Below are 15,478 nucleotides of genomic sequence, written 5' to 3'. Positions count from 1 at the left end.
TATTGTAGATCCGAACTTACGGAACGTGTGTGCGGTAACCCTTACGGCCTCTATTGTGAATTGTGATTGGTCAATTTGCTTACTGCTTACCTCTTAAGCCTGTATTGCTTACACTTGGGCTGCGTTCAGAAACATCACCCGAGTACCCCCGTGTATCGTCTTATCCTTGTTATCCTTTAGCAGAAAAAGCAGTTTAATAACTATTGTAAAATTCTTGAATATAATTGGTTTATACATTTAAATCCAGTGAGGAACTAAGGGCATGACTAACATATTAAAAAATTTTATAGCAGTTACAAAGCTGGTCGCAATGATAAACGCGTTGTGAGTGAATTTTCCGAGATGTTGATCTTGACTTGGTAATACTACTTTTTTCCTACAAATTTAGTATTTTTCCATGTATGTATAAAAAAATATTGATCAAGTGCACGTGAATAATAATTAACGAAAGACACAAAAATTTAATTAGAGGATATATTTTTATTTATGAAATTTTTTTTAATAAACTTATATCATCCTTCTGAGGAGCTCGTTAATTTTATCCTCACGGTTTCCAAAGTCACCACCTTCTACATAATGGTTGGTCTTCTTACGCCATCCACCATTTGGCGTATTAAGCTGGAAACAAAGAAAAAAAGTTCATACAAATGTATAAAGTTTCCGAAAAAAAATATATTCTAAAGCAATTGGGACGTAAAAAATTTGTTGTTGAACGAAAATGTTTGAGCTTGTCTTAGATTTATGATATTATCAAACATCATCCATCGGGCAAGAAAAACTCGTATTGCTTTTCGACATAGTAGGAGGTTTATAGTTTTAGATTAACTTATAACCATGCCTATGTCGTAAGTATAAAATATCGATACAACATATTGTATACAGTATCTCTTCTTTTTTTTTACATTTTAAAACGCACATACCTTAAAGGGCCATAGGAAATTGCTTGCGTATTTGAACTTTGGACCAACAGTAAATATTTCATGGATTAAATCCTCAGTACAGATGATATTAGATCGACCTAAGGGTAAAATAAAATTTTTCTTTTGATAAATTGTTCCCTAATCAATGCAAATCGATTTAGTTATAGTATACATATTAATTACATATCGCTCATTTAAAAGCGGAAAATATCATGTACCTATCAAATATCCGAAGGACCTTACAAATCATTATCTTACGAAATAAAGAAGCTTTCCGTCTCGCAAATGATGCGCATGTGCATCAATTGTCCTTGTTTAACATTTGGTGAGCAACAAAGATAAACAATGCATTATACGCAGTATGCGAGAAACAAAACGCACCTTAAGATAACAACTTGTACGCAAACTTCAGGTCCTGACCGCGGCACGTTCAGATATTGGAATAGGTATTTACAAAAATTTATTGTCATATATTGTCCGCTTTGCCCTCCCTTCCCCTATTATAATAAAACGCAACTCAAAAAATAAATTATTTTGAAAAACAAATATTTTAAATTATTAAATTTATAGTCAGGATGACAGATATCTAGGAGTCGACTGTGTATTTTAAACGAAGAAAATTACAAAACTGAGTAAATTTATTAAGTGTTAACCATTAATTAAATTATAATATATTTTTAAAATGTTCTTACATTGATGTGGTCTTTAGATTTGAATATTATTATATATTTTAAAATTCAAAATAAATTAGAACTACAAGTCAAAACAATATCGTTGATTTTGAAACAAAAAAAACAAAAAAGTATTTTATTTTTTTACAATAAATGATATTATTTTGGCTAATTTATTTTAAATTTTATTTTCTTTAAGCCATATTATTTTATGTTATTTTGATATATTTCAGTAAATTTGCTCATTTTTACCTTATTTCAAGATATACAATCAATCTCCTTAATCTCTAAAATCTCGAACTTTAACGCTTAATAAAGCCAGTGGCACACGATGCTTGTTTTCCTGCTGGATCGCTAGCTGGATTAAAATCTTGCCATTGTATTAGCTGTGGCAAGCACCGTGCTGACAGTGCCAGTGTCACAGCCAATTCGATGACAAGAATTTGATCCAGCTAGCAATCCAGCAGGAAAACAAGCATCGTGTACCGCTGGCTTAACTTGATTCATGGATGCTAACCGCTACATTTTTCTGCCAGATTCTTTCGTTTTAAATAAAAATACGTCAAATGAGTACATTTTTTTAAAAAGATTTTGGATAGAAGAGGAGATATTCTAAATAATTACCGATTATAATTTGAACTAAGATTAGAAAATGCTTTACTAACCAAGTTTCTTTTCAATGATGGAATTGCTAGTGATTGGTATGCGTTGTCTGTTAATCTTGGCAAAACCTCGTTTGTAGATCAATTCACGAACTGATTTCAAATTAGGATAACCCCATGTGATATAAGGCTCGACAATACGTAACATATTGATTGTAGCTTTATTTAATTTCACAAAGACACCATTGTTGATTTGTTTTAGACGAAACAGTTGCAATACTTTTCGTACTTTAGGAGCAACTTGATTCACACTGAAAAAATTTTAATCATGGTACAATAACTAACTTAACAATTTAAATAATGTGATTGTATCAAATGAAATTACATGACAATCATTATTATATTAAGTTAGTACTGATTGCAATATTATTATTATTATATTGAATTCTTGGAAAATAAAAGGCACAATTTATGTTAATAATAATATTTATACACGTACCCTCGAATACGGATAACAAATGCAAGACGTGCTTCACCAGGAATATAATAATTTCCACGGTTTTTAGCTTGTCGCATCAATCGAATTTCATCTCTCTCCTTCCGCCTATATTCTTTCACATATTCCTCAGCTCTTTTAAAAATCTGCTTTCTCTTTTTATAGCGATCTGCACGTTGCTGCAAAATAAAAATCAGTTTGTCACATAGGTCTTATCAATTCTTTTCTACATGAAGAAATATGAAGAATTTTTATCACATAAAACGATGTATTCACAATGCTATAAAAATCACTCTAAAATTTTAGATGAAAAAGTTTTGACTAATTGCATTGGTCAATGGTTTAAGTAATATTTAATTTTTTCTCCATGATTTTGAAACAATGCCTAAGCAACATAGGCATAAAGCTTTAGAAAGTAATGAGCTATCAAATAGTTCATAGAAAATATATGGATTAATTCTAAGCAGAATCATATGATTCGTAACTTATTCTTATAAAACTTAAAAAAACTTATGACAAGTATTTTAATTTTATGCATATGTATTGTAACATACAATTGTTAGTAAATATTTACAATTTCAAAATCTTGTATCTAACAAGAAGCTCTTTGTTAAATTAGAATTTAAGTAATAATCACCTTGATAGAGATCCGTAAACGTGCAGCTTTCACTGCCTCACGGCGTTTTTTTCTTTTTAACACCGACTCCGGTACAGCCGGTAGTTTTTTTGTCGGAGGGACAGCTTCTTTCTTCCTGCATGGGACAAATACAATCATGTTAGAAACAAAAACATAAAGAAACGGAGATTGTTAAATGATTGTTTTGTAAATCACTTGCTGGGTAATAGAGATTGCAAGTTTGTTCAGTTTCCATACAAAATACAAATGTCTAAATAGCAGGACCCCGATTCTCTAACTTATCGTAAAAGCAACATACGGAAGCCTAGAAAAATACAACAGTAAACGTTACACTTTCCTTATTTTTCGTATACATTTCTCTTATGAGTTAAAGAATCGGGGCCCAGAATGAGTTTATGATCAATGAAAGACGAACTCTTTTTTGGACATGTGTATATAATAACGACATTATCGCCCTGTGAGGTGCAACTATGCGCTCGCAAATTTTTGGTTGATGCTTGTTTAAAGTAAAAATATTTATCCACTAATGCGCATGAAACATAAACAATTGTTAATATAACATTTGTGCATTCGCGAAATCACGTTGTCAGCAGATGCAATCAGATTTTGTGAGCAATCAAAACTACTTACGCGTCGGCCATTCTTCCACGCGATAAAAGAAAATCTAACCTCTCTTCGCCTCACAGAACACCACAGAACACAAATTGCAAGAAATCAATCGTACTTGCAAGTTGCAACCAAAGAGGATAGATAGACTGTGTGAGACTATGGAAAATCGCGTATATTGTGAACAGAGGCACTTACTGAGTCTGATGCCCAATTACCCAATTCCCATTTCGTTTGAATCGATCGATAATATTGATAAATTAATATATGATTTATGATGATATAATAATTATTAAATACTTTCATAATTACACTTTAATTCTTAATATTTTACTTTAAAATATAATAAATAAATAAATAAAAATTAATATATAATAAATAATAATATATAAATATTAATAATAATATATAAATATAAAAATATTAATATACATATAATAAATTAATATATAATACTTCTATATACTATTCAACAAAATCTAAGGAACACTTTCGAACACGCTAAAAATTGAGTAATATTTAAAACACCGTAACTCGATGAAAAATCATCTTAAACAAAAAATTTTAAAAGTTGATGTTGAAAATAATTGCGTTTTAAGTTTGTAAATTTGATACACTTGTCAAATTTCATTAAGGCCGGTATTCATAGTCAGTTCTTATTTTAAGACCGTCTTAAGTAATGGTCCGTATTCAAAACGCGTTTTTATTGATAAAAGTGCGCTTTTATCTCTGAAATTCTGATTACGATCCATTTGATGCTACGAATGTTTCGAATCATTCTTTGATTGGGCAATTAGTATAATTCTTTCTTCAGATTGGTCAGTCAAAAGCTTCGAAGCATTTTTAGCGCTAATTGTAAGTGGATCGCAAGATCGCACCCTAAAGGTGCCTATTCATCAAAGTATTCATACTGACGCTCGACGCTCATTTTCAGCATCGAAAGGATCATAACGTGACCATTCTGCTTGAAGTGTTAACGTCAAAGAAGTGAAGTTCAATTTGTTTAACAGTGAGCGTCGTCGCTGAATCATCGATCATCTCGAATTCTCGATTCAAAATAAGAAAATGGACTCTGCCGTATGTAAAATATTAATTTTTACAAAATTTTACATTTTCTAAATTTTGCGATCTTCAGTATCGTACAAAGCAAATATATGTATTATATCTATTTTGTCAAATTAATCAAATATAATATTTATAACATTCATAAAATAGGAGACATTTCTAAAATTAAGTTGCTAAATTAAATAATAAAATATGCATAATTGTAAAATGTATACAGGGCTGAGAATAACCGCCTAATATTTCATGCGTGGGTAGAACAGATTATACTGAGTCGAAAAGTCCTGTACCATTTTCGCCGAGTGCGTTCGCCGTCGCTACGCACGCGACTCATGTCTAGCGACGACTATTGCCGCTTATAAACAACGCTTGTTATAAACAACGCCTAGCAACGGCGAACGCGCGCGGCGCGCTTTGCGCTGGGCGGTCCTATCCAGCCGCGCGCTTGCATTTGACGATGGGCCGGGCGAATTTAAATATTTTTATAAATTAATATCTCATTAACTATTACTGCAATCGCAAAATGGTACAGGACTTTTCGACTCAGTATAGTCTGTTCTACCCACGCATGAAATATTAGGCGGTCATTCTCAGCCACCCTGTATATGATTAAAGAATTATTGTATACTATATGTACATTTTATAATGTATACGATTTTTTTTACAAATACAACGTCTACAATAACCTAATTATATTTTACTACATAATTTTTATTGCTATATAAATATTTATCAATACTTACACAGTGTGCAATTATACCATATAGTATTTTAACTATTTTAAGTGTTTCTTTATAATTTAATCTATAGTATTTTTATTGACCATGATACGTACAGCAGTAAAGTAAGAACAAGATGTGTACAAAAACTGTAATCAGAAAAGTTTTAAAGTATTTTCATGTATAAATATTAATTAGTATAAAAGTATCTTTAAAAAAAATAAATAAGTGCTAAGAGTACGTGAACTTGAAAGAAAAAGTTTTTATACGAAATAAAAAAATAAAATTCCAAATTATGGTATTATGTTTAATACGCGATAAAATTTAATTGTAAGTGCATATGTATATTTGCATTTTTTTAAAAGAATCTTTCTGTTTCAACCTAAGTAATAGAGTAGCTTTAATTCATCTCTTTAAAAAACTGTAAACGGTAAAAGAATAGGTGGAATAATATATACTAAAGAATATCCTATATACTTACAGGGGTTGGGTGCGGAATTTTTAGTGCGCAATAAAATCAATTTTAAAAATTCAAATATAACAAAAATTTAAATACTTTTTATTAATTATTGTTGATTGTTATTACATGTAATTTATATGTATACTGGAAAATAATGTATAATTCGATATTAACGAAAATATTTTTGTCATACAAAAAAATTGATCTACGATACTCGATCATGAGTATAAAAGATAATTTCTTATAAACCGGTCACAGAAAGATTGCAACACTTTTTCTTCGATGAGTTTCGAAATGTATTTTGCTCATAGAGTGATTGGTGCTTACTTATAGATACATAAATAAAAATCAGTCACTCGATGAAGAAACTGCGCGTTATACTTTTCGAAATCCATCAAAAAAAGTGTTGCAATTTTTCTGTGACCGGCTCTACATATTTATTATTTTTAATATTCTATAATATTTGTATGTTATGTACGTTGCATATGTACTTATTTTCTGTGTTTAAACATGATTAATAAACAATATTAAATTTTAAAGACCTCCAATGTAACAACTAATACGAATACGAAGCCTCTATAACAGTCTAGCTGTATCTTAGTTGCTTATATAATTTTACGAATTTATATACTGGTTATATATGTAGTCCTTCTAAACAGCGCGCCTTACATTTATCACTATACAGGGTGTCATTAACCAATTAAATCACACCCGTGTGAAGCTGATCCCCCAATATTAATTAAAAGATCGATTTTTCTCTTCATGCATTCGTTTGCTCATCGTTTGCTCACAAATGCTCAGTTGGAATTTTCGTTTGCTTACCCTTAGTTCAAAAGATTTGTGAGTAAACGATGAGCAAACGAATTCATGAAAAAAGAAAATCGATTTTTTAATTCGATACCAAAACTTAATTTTCATATATCTTATTTGAACTAAGGGTGAGCAAACAAAAATTCCAACTGAGCATTCGTGAGCAAATGATGAGCAAACGAATGCATGAAGAAAAAAAATTTTTTTTTGGGTTTTTAATATTGGGGGGCCAGCTTCACATGGGTTTAAATCACCTATCAAGAGCAATTAGAGTAGACCGAATTAAGACGAAAAGTCTCATATCATTTTAAAAGTCTTATATCATTTTGCAGTTTACGCAATATTTAACGAGATATTAGATAGAGAGCGTAAAGAGCGGCGCGATTTTGAGGGACGTACACACACTTGGCAGTGACCAAACAGATGACATTTATTCGGCTATCTTTAAAGTATAATATCTTATTAAATATTGCGTAAACTGCAAAATGGTATAATACTTTTCGATTCAATTCAGTCCACTCTACCTGCTCTTGATAGGTGATTTAATCGGTTAATGACACCCCCCCCCTCCCTATATAAATTCACGCGAAATTATATGTATACAAAGCAACTAAGATCCAGGTAGACTGTTCATAAGCTTCGTATTCGTAGATATTATTTATGATTAATAAAGAATTTCTATATTATTGTATACGTAATTACTTTAATCTCACATATTTGTACGGACATCCCTTTGTATGATGTCCTAAAAGGTAAAATATCAGCCTAGTGATTACTTAACTTCAGTTGCTATTAATTTAAAACTTTTATAGCCTTGACATTTTGATATTAGGATTTTTGTTTTTTATTTTATAAGTAGTTAGGATTTTTCATTTTTTAATCAGGTATATATATGTTATTAAAGTTTCAGTTACAAGTTGTGGGACACCCTGTACATGTATAAAAATAATTAAATCGTTATTCTTACCCCTGCGTAGTAACGAAACGACAAAGCAGGAAGAATTCCATCAATGCTAATAACTTCAGGTTTTTGCGATCTGAACATAATTTGAAGGATTTTTTTTTGCATGCTCATACTTCCTTGAAACCATTGTGATTCGTACGCTCCTTCACACATTTTGCTACTCTATGAAAAGAAATTACATGTTACTGTACACCTATATCTAAAATGATAATTAATTGAAAATTAGAAAGATATATAAGATCATAATTATAAAAGAAAGTCATTAAACATACACTATTAGTTCATTTTAAAAAATGTTACCATATGTATTAAATTGTCAGCTGGTAAAGCGCACATAAAAAGTTCTACACTAGCGATGAATACTACTACAGAATACTGGATTTTGACCATTATTGGTTGTTCCTATTGTATTTATTAAAAATCTATATTTTTTGTACAGCGCGCGCGCGCTTTATTAAAACTTAACATAACAATAAAATCCTTTATATCCTCATTTTAATAACATCGGAAAAAGAATCTACATTTATAAATTATTAGGAGACACGCGCAGTAAAATGTCTCGGCGCTAAGTAAGCACTGTAATATGTCATGACGCAAGACTTCCACTACAATACCTTACTGATGAGTCCAGTAGTGGAAGCCGGGACGAAACGCCAAAATTACGTAATATTTTTCGCATTATATTAGAATAAGGATATAAAGGGTTAATAGAAGTAATTTTCTATAATTGATTAAAATATTTTACATGTTTTTATAAAAAGTAATTAATAATTATACAAAATTATTAGGGGGTTGCATTAAAAGCCGCTGTTTACGTTTAGATGGCTCTTGCTGCGTATACTGTGGTCAGAGACATCTGTTACTTAAGTAACGACTGTTGACTGATACATAATTATGTAATTTTGAAGTGTGAACATTTCCCACTAAAATTCAGTCAACAGTCGCCATTGGGCACATTCAGCGGACTCAACAGTTGAATGAGCGCTCGCTGTTATTAGTGTTCTAGATCTAAAATTCTAATTGAATGATCTAAAAGAATACATCTCACTCAACTGTTGAGTCCGCTAAACGCGCCCATTCTTGTTTGCTTCACATGTGCTTTTATTTCTATGACTAAATTAAAATGGAACGCGATAAGTTGTTTTTCCGATGTGTATACTTCTACACTATTTTGATTTGAAAAAAAGTGCTGCTGAAACTCATCGATTACTTATAGAAACTTATAGTGAATCTGCTCCATCGGAAACAGTATGTAGAGACTGGTTTCGACGATTCAGTAGTGGTGATCGTGACGTTCACGACGAATAACGAACAGGTCAACCGAAAAAGTTCGGTGATGAACAACTGCAAGCTCTATTAGAAGAAAATCCAACTACTCAAAGAATTGTCTCAACAACTCGAAGTCAATAAAGCAACTTAAGTATTTCACGATATTTACGAACTATGGGAAAGATTCAGAAAAAAGAAAAATGGCTGCCACATGAAAATTGACCGATAATGCCATTGCCAATCGTTTGAACATTTCGATTTCTTTTGCTTGCCTAATAAGAAGAGTTTCTTGTGGCGTATTGTGACCGGCAATGAAAAATGGATCTTTTTCAAGACTTTTCCCGAAACACAAAAAATCATGCGTTGGCCAACCATCAATATCGACTCCAAAGCGAAATAACCACAGTCACAAAGCAATATGCTTCGTATTTGGTGGGATATATGGAGGGTGTCGTGTATTATGATTTGTTGAAACCGAACGAAACAATTATCGCCGAGCATTATATTGATAATTGGAGCGTTTGAATGATAATTTAATTAATGCAAAAACGACCATCAATTGCATCCGTCGAAAGGTGATTCTCCTCCATGATATTAGCTCGGCTCCAAGTTACTAATATAGCCGTGAAATAAACAACTGATGGATCTCGAATGGTAGAGATTCTCCCTCACCCAGCGTATTCTCCGGACTTGACACCAAGTGATTATCATCTGTTCCGATCGATGCAACACACTCTATGGAAGCTAGAAGATACACACTTCTGTAATTATAACGAAGTCGAAAATTAGGTTGCTGAATGGATCGATTCAAAAGACAAATCATTTTTTCGTCGCGGAATTCAACTTTTGTCAGGAAAGTGACAAAAAGTCATAGCTTCCAAGAGAAAATACTTTGATTGAGGTACTAATATATTTTGTTATTGGAACAAATGCTCAAATACAAAAAATCAGCGGTTTTTAATACAATCCCCTAATAAGGTTAACACACCATTTTGTATATTAAGTGAAATAATTTATGTGCTGCTTACAGTAACCAAGTTCAACCCTCCAAAAACAACTCCTATAATTGTTGTCATTATCGTAGTAAAAATCAGAGGTCTTACTACATTAATCAGTTTATTTGTATATCTAGAAAAATTATCTTTATTTTATTATTTAATCCAAGAATAATACACATTGCACACAAAATGGATGGTAATTATTAAATTACGAAACAATTACGTATCATTGATCATTTTGACTTTCACTTATATATGATCGATTCTAAATCACATTTTAAATCATATTGTAGATTTTTCTATAACATTTAAGGTATATTATAAGTTTATTTGCACGTGGGTGTCGGATATAGATGGCGCAAAATCGAAACGGCTCAAAACGTGCATAAAATGTATGTGCTTATACCTAAACTAGAAAACATATATATAGCGAATAAAACAATAATGTTTCCTTAATAATATTTTCTATAGAATAGAATGGCATTAAAATCTTTTATATACAATCATTTTTTAATTGTTTAACAGTAATTACTTATTAGAACAAAAAGTTTTTTGTAAAATTTAATATTATTATATTCCTTCATAGTTTATTTTTTTATTGTTTATAATTATTCTTAGTAAAAAAGTGAACCGATTTCCGTTCAAATGTATATAATTTCATCTATAGAGTTTTATTTTTGTGCGATTTAACCATATAATATTAGATTTAAAAGTGATTGATGAGGTGTAATTTTTTCGCAATAATTATCTTACATATGTAGATACACAAAATAATTTTCATATTTATTCATGTACTCGCGTACATTTAAAATCTCGAAAAATATTTCTTTTAAAACATTTTTTGATACAAAGAATATATATATATAAGTGAGTGAAATTGATAAAAAAAAACGATAATAAAAGCTTCGTACCTTAATATTTCATCATGAAGTTTGATGCATTCATCTAATTCATTTTCGTTTTTGACATTGCGGATTTTCTGGATTAACAAATCTAATCTTGCTACAGAATAAAATAAAAGAATAGCAAAGTTGCAATCAATACACATTCCAGCAGCAGCTTGTATGCCAACTAACGATTGATGTAAATAAATAATATATTTTATTGGCGGTTGTGTAGAAAATGGGTATTTTGCATAAGTCGGAAACTCCTGTGGAAGGATTAATGGTCCGAAAATAACACCAATAGCAGTCATGTATACCCACAAAATATAAATGCCGTAAATACGCTTATAATTGTCAACATAATATTGCAATATAATATTTGTCTTTTCATTTGCTTGTTTACAAAACATTTCCACTTCATGGTAAAGCATCTGAAACAATCATTCTATAATAATGTCTAATAGTTTCGGGAAATTATTTCTTCCTTTTGTTTGTGTAGCAGTTTGTGTAGCAAAATTTAATTCTTGATTACTGATGGCACTGCTATTTAACAAGTGTAAAATTGGCTACTGGCAGTCCAGGTTTACATAGTCAAAGCGACAACCAGATTTTATCCGACGAAACAAGATAAGTCGGATAATCGGATTTTAATCGGAACTTACACAAGATTACAAAATAAAAAATCTTAATGTTATTTATAATAAAAAAGAAATTTTTATGTAATCCGTTGTAAGTCTATGCTATAAAATTTTAATATTTATTATACAGTTTTTCAATATTTTATCATTTTTAATACAGTTATTATAATTATTAAAAATAAATTTAATAACTAATTCTACATAAATTCTAGATTAAGAAATCAAAACAATACTCGTATTAAATTTATCTAAAGTTAAATATACGTATCTTCAATAATCAATAGCTTACAATAAAATATAATCTATAAAAAATAATAACTTATGTACAGCATTAGTAGCTATATATACTTATATATACTTCACCATAGATCAGAATTTATACCTACAATTTATCTTTAATTTATATATATATATATATATGTGTATGTGTAACCATTTGTATGTATTATTCTATAAATATACATAATATATTATTGTTATACATAAATACATACATATATAAATTGCATGTAAAAATTAATCTTTTTCAAAATAGAATATCCACGTTGATAAACTTAATCAAATTTTATATGCATACCTGGAAGCAATCTTGTTTGATACGGCATACCATCATTTTGATTGTGACTTGAATAGCTGCACAAGAAAGACAAACTGATTTTGCTAAAATTACGGGATCGTCACGATATTCGTATATTGAACTTAGCAACGGTAACAACAATAAGATATTGCTCAAGTAACACACGTGCCACAAAATTTTAAACGAAACAATGTCAGATTTCGTTGCATTCGGTGGTGGTGGCCAAGCACATGCTAAGGCCACGCTAATTTTCGTAAAATGTATAACTTTAACTGGCGTAATCTTTGATATCATTACAATAGTATAATTATTATACACATATCATTATGAAAATATATCGGACATCTAGTCTGTTACAATTAAATTTTCTTGTATCTTTTACTGTCATCTGTTTGTACGTAATCTTTAGCAGGATGTGTATGCGCGTTATGAAAGCAAAAGGAATAGAGTTTAACTGAATCGACCAAATCAATAATAAGCTACAGGTGGATTCATATAAACTTGTTTTATTTCTTATTTGATATTTATAATTCTTTATGATTGCGCCAAGTAAATATGTCAATTTTCGAATTTTTAGTATAAATAAAAATTTAACATTTCCAATTTTTGAAATGTCTATAAATTTCTACATATTTATTGAAAAGAAAATCAAATGCAATTACATAAAGGTGATTTTGATACGTATTGTACTGGATCGACTGTTGTACTCGAGAAATTATAAAGACGAACTTATTAATAAATTAGATATTTCGTTGTGTATAATGATACCTGTAGTTAACATAACACCTGTGTATGGAAATAATGATTGGTTACACATCAAACCGGTTAAAATAATAATAAGACATAATAGGAAATGTTTGACTAGTGTAGAACACTGTATTTAATTCATTTATTAAATATTATGTACAGCATTAGTAGCTATAAATTGTGAGGAATACTAGTATAATGTATATACACACTACGCACAACAATTACGGGATCACTTTGAAACCTACAAATTTTGTCGACATTAAAGAAACTGTATCTCTGCTTCCAGAGATCATAGGACAATTTTTCTGGTCGCGTTTTAAAGGGTGAAACTTCTTCTTTAAAACAGTTAATATAATATTTGTCGTCCCATCAAATGGGACTTTTTCTACTCTCCAAAGAAAGTTATACACAAAAAAAATTGTAAAACCCCCAAGTGATTATTTTTCATTATTATGAAAAGTATAATAAAAATAGTGTGGACAAACGAAAATAATGGGTGGACCAACGTGGACAAACAGTGGACAAACGAATGCAATAATGATTTTATCAAAATTCGCATTTAGGGGTGCCAACTTCACAGAGCTGATCTGAGAAGTCGGCACCCCTAAATGCGAATTTTGGTAAAATCATTATTGCATTCGTTTGTCCACTGTTTGTCCACGTTTGTCCACTCGTTATTTTCATTTGTCCACCCTCCAAATAAAAGTTATACACAAAAAAATTGTAACACCCCCAAGTGATTATTTTTCATTATTATGAAAAGTATAATAAAAATAGTGTGGACAAACGAAAATAATGGATGGACCAACGTGGACAAACAGTGGACAAACGAATGCAATAATGATTTTATCAAAATTTGCATTTAGGGGTGCCGACTTCACAGAGTTGATCTGAGATTATTTATTTGGATATTTTATTTGGATTATTTTTCGCAAAATTATAGGCATTTGAAAATTGCGAATTTTGAAAAAAATTCATATCCCATGATTATGTTGATAAAAAAATTCGAAAAAAATCATGGTAGCTTCTTGCGATGGGTACTATAATATATCAAAATTTCAGCCAAATAAAAAATCCAAAAGTTTTCGAGTGGCACTTTGGGATGGAATGCCCCATATGTATACAATATTGAGTACTATCTTATACTTCCCCCTGTTTAGGGGCGTGCGACTTTCTATGCGAAGCGAAGTCTACTCTCCCTTCCCCCCTGCTGAGGGGAATACGAGTTTCCACACGAAGATAGGTTCATTGCACTTCGCCTCTACCTAGGCGATATAGGCAAAGTCGGGGTTGAAAGTAATAATTAAGGGTAAGTAATAATAGAGATAATTTATAACTTTGTCAAGAAAAGAGATAATTCTATGAGACTGAACGAAACAACTGGTGCAGTATTATATTATTATTATTTTTATAAATGTTTATTGAAATTTTCCCCTGCCTTGGTTTAGTTACGTAAGTTGATATATTTCTTTATTTATTTAATTTTCGTGGTCTAATTGAGATTTGTAAGATTAATTATTATTAATTATACTTTATTTAATAAATTTTTATTCCTTCATTCTTGTTACATTTAATATTTTCTAAACGTACCTTAAATTATTTACTTCTTAAGGAGTAAAATACTTTTAAATTGAGTTTTTTGATATTCGCAATACATCTAATAATAGTTAATACTGTGTAATTAATTATTTTATATACAAATTAAAAGTTTTGTAAATTATGTTTACGAAATAATTATAAACAGTGTTACGCTTAGATAATTAATAATTATCTAGATATAGATAAGATAAACCGTTCTTAACTTATATATTATATAATATATTATAAGAAATAATATATTTCTTATATATTATAAGATTATACGTTCATTTTGTTGACATCGCTGAAGAAGAATCTGTGAGTTTCGAAACGTTCGATATTTTTATACTTTCATATATTTTTTATATTTTTATTTCATGTTTCTTAGTGATATTGTTAACTATTAATTAAAAAATTTTATTACCGCTCAATTTGGACCGTCCTTCTTTATATTTTCTATTGCAGATAACGAGCGAAATCTAATTATTATTTTATTTATATATTATATATATTCCTGCATTTTATTTAAGATATTCATTGTATTTCATAAATTTAAATATATGTTTAAAATTTTACATAATTTACGTATTTTTATTTTTTACAATTAAATTTTACTTTAAAATGAGCGCCTGCAGAATGGATCGTCTTTTAATTAATTCAACCGTCAAAACTGCCGCCATTATGTGCAATGCTATACCTTGCTTCTTCCATCATGAATATACCTAAAGCCGTAATCATACTAGCGATTGAGCGATTGTGATTGACGATTGAGGATTACTTGTCAACTAATCGGAGCAAAGCAATCGGTGACTGATTTGCTCTGATTGATTGAGAATA

General features: G+C 30.1%; 2 protein-coding genes across 2 annotated transcripts; both read right to left on the bottom strand.

The window, feature by feature from the left end:
• Positions 1-474: 474 nt before the first annotated feature.
• RpL7 (ribosomal protein L7) lies at positions 475-4,015 on the bottom strand. Its single transcript, XM_018539184.1, has 6 exons — positions 3,957-4,015; positions 3,327-3,441; positions 2,693-2,868; positions 2,257-2,504; positions 921-1,018; positions 475-618 (listed from the first exon to the last, which is right to left on the bottom strand). The coding sequence occupies exons 1-6, from the start codon at positions 3,965-3,967 to the stop codon at positions 508-510; spliced, it is 759 nt and encodes a 252-aa protein (XP_018394686.1). The 5' UTR covers positions 3,968-4,015; the 3' UTR covers positions 475-507.
• Positions 4,016-5,793: 1,778 nt separating this feature from the next.
• Positions 5,794-12,607, bottom strand: LOC108773317 (odorant receptor 67c). Its single transcript, XM_018539077.1, has 7 exons — positions 12,314-12,607; positions 12,166-12,186; positions 11,126-11,529; positions 10,245-10,344; positions 8,248-8,349; positions 7,951-8,109; positions 5,794-5,862 (listed from the first exon to the last, which is right to left on the bottom strand). The coding sequence occupies exons 1-7, from the start codon at positions 12,605-12,607 to the stop codon at positions 5,794-5,796; spliced, it is 1,149 nt and encodes a 382-aa protein (XP_018394579.1).
• Between the last annotated feature and the right edge of the window lie 2,871 nt (positions 12,608-15,478).

Source organism: Cyphomyrmex costatus, unplaced genomic scaffold (genome assembly GCF_001594065.2).
Source record: "Cyphomyrmex costatus isolate MS0001 unplaced genomic scaffold, Ccosl1.0 scaffold205, whole genome shotgun sequence".
NCBI lineage: Eukaryota > Metazoa > Arthropoda > Insecta > Hymenoptera > Formicidae > Cyphomyrmex > Cyphomyrmex costatus.
Note: the sequence above shows the minus strand (reverse complement) of the source record. Positions and strands in the feature narration are given on the sequence as shown.